This window comes from Suncus etruscus, chromosome 13, assembly GCF_024139225.1.
Source record: "Suncus etruscus isolate mSunEtr1 chromosome 13, mSunEtr1.pri.cur, whole genome shotgun sequence".
NCBI classification, from domain to species: domain Eukaryota; kingdom Metazoa; phylum Chordata; class Mammalia; order Eulipotyphla; family Soricidae; genus Suncus; species Suncus etruscus.
In genome coordinates, this window is record NC_064860.1 from 43,823 (window position 1) to 47,392 (window position 3,570).

The window sequence follows — 3,570 nt, forward strand, 5'->3', positions numbered from 1 at the left end:
TATGGTCCCCCCAAGCCAGGGGCAATTTCTGAGCACTTAGCCAGGAGTAACCCCTGAGCATCAAACGGGTGTGGCCCCCCCCCAAAAAAGATTGGAGCTTCATTGAAACCCCCAGTATTAAGCCTGGAACCCCACCCCACCCTAGTGGTCCAAGATCCGAAACCAAAGCGGGGTGGGGGAGTGGGGTGCTGGGAGAGAGTGGGAAGGCTGGGAGGGTGAAAAGCAACTGCAGTTCTTCAAAGCAAGCGGAATCTCCAGCCCCATTTCGGATTTGGGTTCGGAAGTTGGACAGGACAACCTGACTGGGGACACTTCGGGCTGGCTCTAACCGGCTTCTGCTTCCGCGTAAGCGAAAGGCCTGGAGGAAAGGTCCGAGGCCGAGAGACACTTCACGGCAGCCCGGCCCTGGTCCCGGGAGTCTTTTCTGTGCGCACAGCCAGGCCGAGCACGCGGGAAGCCACGCTGCGACTGGAGCTCCTCTCGAGCCGAGCGCCGCGGACCCCGGCCCCGTCCCGACGACGGCTCGCCCTCTGCGCGAGGGAGGCTCTGCGGCACCGTGGCGTGGCGTCGCACTCGACGGGCGGCGGCGGCGGCAGCGCAGGGGCCGACGAACAAGGTCTCTGCGTCTCCGAAGGCGGCGGGGCCGAGGGGCGCGCGAGGTGCCCGGCCCGGGCCCGCCGCCTCCGCAGGGCAGCCGCTGGGAGGGCCGGGGCAAAGGCGGCTTCCGGGTCCCGCGTCGCGGGTGGCGGGACCCCCCCACCTCGGGCGCCCCCACGACGGCGTGGTCACCGGGCTGAAGCGGCGGCTCGGCCCGACGCGCGCTCCTTAAAAGTCGCGCCTGAGGGTGGGCGTGGAGGGAGGCCGGGCCCCGCCGAGCGCGAGGGGACGAGCGGACGCCGCGCACCTGGCGCCGAGCGGGCGGAGACGCGCGGGCCCCGCCTGCGGGGAGGACGGGGCGGAGCCCGGCGCACTGCAGCGGGAGCCAGAAGTCGCGCCAGGCCGAGCGGAGCTCTCGCGAGAACTCGAACCGCGGGAGCTCCGTCCCTGCTCCGGCTCTTCCCACAGCACGTGACCAGCCCGGGCCCGGGGGGGGCGGGGCGAGCGCGCTCCCGAGGCCAGGAGCGCTCCGCTTCTCGCCGCGTTCCCCTCCCCGCCCCTCCCCGCCCCCACCCCGGTGCGCGCACCAAGAGCGGCCCGCGCCGCGGAGGGCCCGCCCCCGGGCGGCCGGCGCGCCCGCTCATTGGCCCCGGCCCCAAGGACGCGTCCCGAGGGCGGGCGGCCGCCATTGGTGGGCCGAGCGGCGCGAGTGCCCGGATGAGGGAACATTCTGCGCTATAAAGGGCGCGAGGAAGGCGGGAGCCGGCGCAGTTTGAATCGCTGGGCGGCCGGCGGGCGAGTGGCGGCCGGCGTCGTTGCGTTGCGTCGCGTTGCGTTGCGTTGCATTGCGTCGCGTCGCGTCGCGTCCGTCCAGCCGTTTCGGGCCGTGCTTGGGATCGTCCGCGGGATTCGCGATGGTGAGCGGCGCGGCGGCCCGGGCCGGGTGCGCGGCGGCGGGGAGCGCGCGGCCGGGCGCGGGGCGGGGGCGCGGGCGTTGGCGGTTGGCGCTCGAGGCGCGCGAGGCCCGCCGCCCGGGCCGGGCCCCCCAGCGGGCGCGGGCGGGGGCGGGGGCGGGCCGGGGCCGCGTGGCGGGCGCCCCGCACTCCAGACGCCGCTCTCTGTCCCCGCGCGCGCGCGCAGGCTGGCGGCAAGGCCGGGAAGGACTCCGGAAAGGCCAAGACAAAGGCGGTTTCCCGCTCGCAGCGGGCCGGCTTGCAGGTCAGTGCGGCGCGTGCTCGCTCGCGCCCCCTCCCAGACGGCGGGAAGGGGCAGGGGCAGGGGCCGGGTGGCGCGGGCGGGCGGGCGGGCCGAGGGACGGAGGGAGGGAGCCTGCCTGCCGGGCGCGCCCCCCGCCGACTCGCGCCTCCCGCCTTCCCAAGTTCCCCGTCGGCCGCATCCACCGTCACCTCAAGTCCAGGACCACCAGCCACGGGCGAGTGGGCGCCACGGCCGCCGTGTACAGCGCGGCCATCCTGGAGTACCTGACCGCGGAGGTGAGTGAGCGGTGAGCTCGTCGCCCGCCCGCCCGGCGGGGGGAGCGGAGTGATGCAAGCCAAGTGGGCCGGAGCGCGCCCGAGGCCCGGAACGCTAGAGGGGGCTGCTGCCCGGCCGCGGCACGGGAGGGCGCTCCTCTTTCCGAGGAGGAGGAGGAGGAGGAGGAGGAGGAGGAGGAGGAGGAGGAGGAGGAGGAGGGAGGGAAGGAAGGAAGCGGGCAGGCGGGCTGGCTCCGTGCCTTCGTTGCAGCCTCGGTGCGTCTGTGCGCCCGCATCGCGCGCTGCGGGGCCGACCGACACGCACTTCTGCGGGCGGATGCAGCTCTCAGCACAGTGGCCAAGATGGCAGAGATTACGTTTTCGCCTTCCAGGTACTTGAATTGGCAGGAAATGCCTCCAAGGACCTAAAGGTAAAGCGAATCACTCCTCGCCACTTGCAACTCGCGATTCGAGGAGATGAAGAGTTGGATTCCCTCATCAAGGCTACGATTGCTGGTGGTGGTATGTAAACTGCGAGGTCCTATTTACTTAGGGAATAGAAAAATGGGCTTTGGTTTCTCTTAGCATCTTAGGTGTCATGTTTAATTCTCTTGGGTATGCAGTACTCTTTGACTCGCTCTATGAAATTGAGTCTGACCTACCAGAGTCTGGATGACTGGGTCTGTTTGGGTTTTCCAGGGGTGACTGAGAAGCGATTTTACAAGTAGCTTGAATTCTCGCCCTAGGTGTTATCCCGCACATCCACAAGTCTCTGATCGGGAAGAAAGGACAACAGAAGACTGTTTAAAGACTGCCTGGACCCCTAGCTCTCTCAGGACTCGAAGTACTCTAACAGCTGTCCAGTGTTGGTGATTCCAGTGGACTGTATCTCTGTGAAAAACACAATTTGCCTTTTTGTAATTCTATTTGAGCACGTAGGAAGTTCAATTCGCTTCCTAACCAACCAAATTTCTGCATTCGAGTCTTAACCATATTTAAGTGTTACTGTGGCTTCAAAGAAGCTATTGATTCTGAAGTAGTGGGCTTTGATTGAGTTCTGTTAATTTGAGTTAATTGTGATGCAGAAGTTATAGTAACAAACATTTGGTTTTGTACAGACATTATTTCCACCCCGGTGGATAAGCTCAATAAAGGTCATATCCCAAACTGCTTGAGTTCCTTGTTTAATTGTTCTAGGAGTTTTCTTTTGAAAAGCTTGATTTCATCCAGCAATACATAAATTTTAGTTGGTTTTTGGGCCCCACACCGTGTGCTCAGGTTATTCCTGGCTGTGCTTTGTGGACTATGGGATGCTCAGAATTGAACCCAAGTCAACTGAATGGAAGGCAAGTGTCCTACTCATGGTTTCTCTCTCTAGTCCCCATCCAGCAATAATTGAAGCATATGTCTCCCTTTGAAATTCAGCTTAATCCAGGAGATCAGTAGGCACATGGCACAACCTTTTTCTTTTTTAAACAGCACTGAAGCTGTAGATTTTAAA

General features: G+C 64.2%; 1 protein-coding gene across 1 annotated transcript; it reads left to right on the plus strand.

Annotated features, from left to right (window-relative positions):
- Positions 1-1,325: 1,325 nt before the first annotated feature.
- LOC126026161 (histone H2A.Z) lies at positions 1,326-3,236 on the plus strand. Its single transcript, XM_049785860.1, has 5 exons — positions 1,326-1,514; positions 1,738-1,815; positions 1,977-2,090; positions 2,462-2,591; positions 2,816-3,236. The coding sequence occupies exons 1-5, from the start codon at positions 1,512-1,514 to the stop codon at positions 2,875-2,877; spliced, it is 387 nt and encodes a 128-aa protein (XP_049641817.1). The 5' UTR covers positions 1,326-1,511; the 3' UTR covers positions 2,878-3,236.
- The last annotated feature ends 334 nt before the right edge of the window (positions 3,237-3,570 follow it).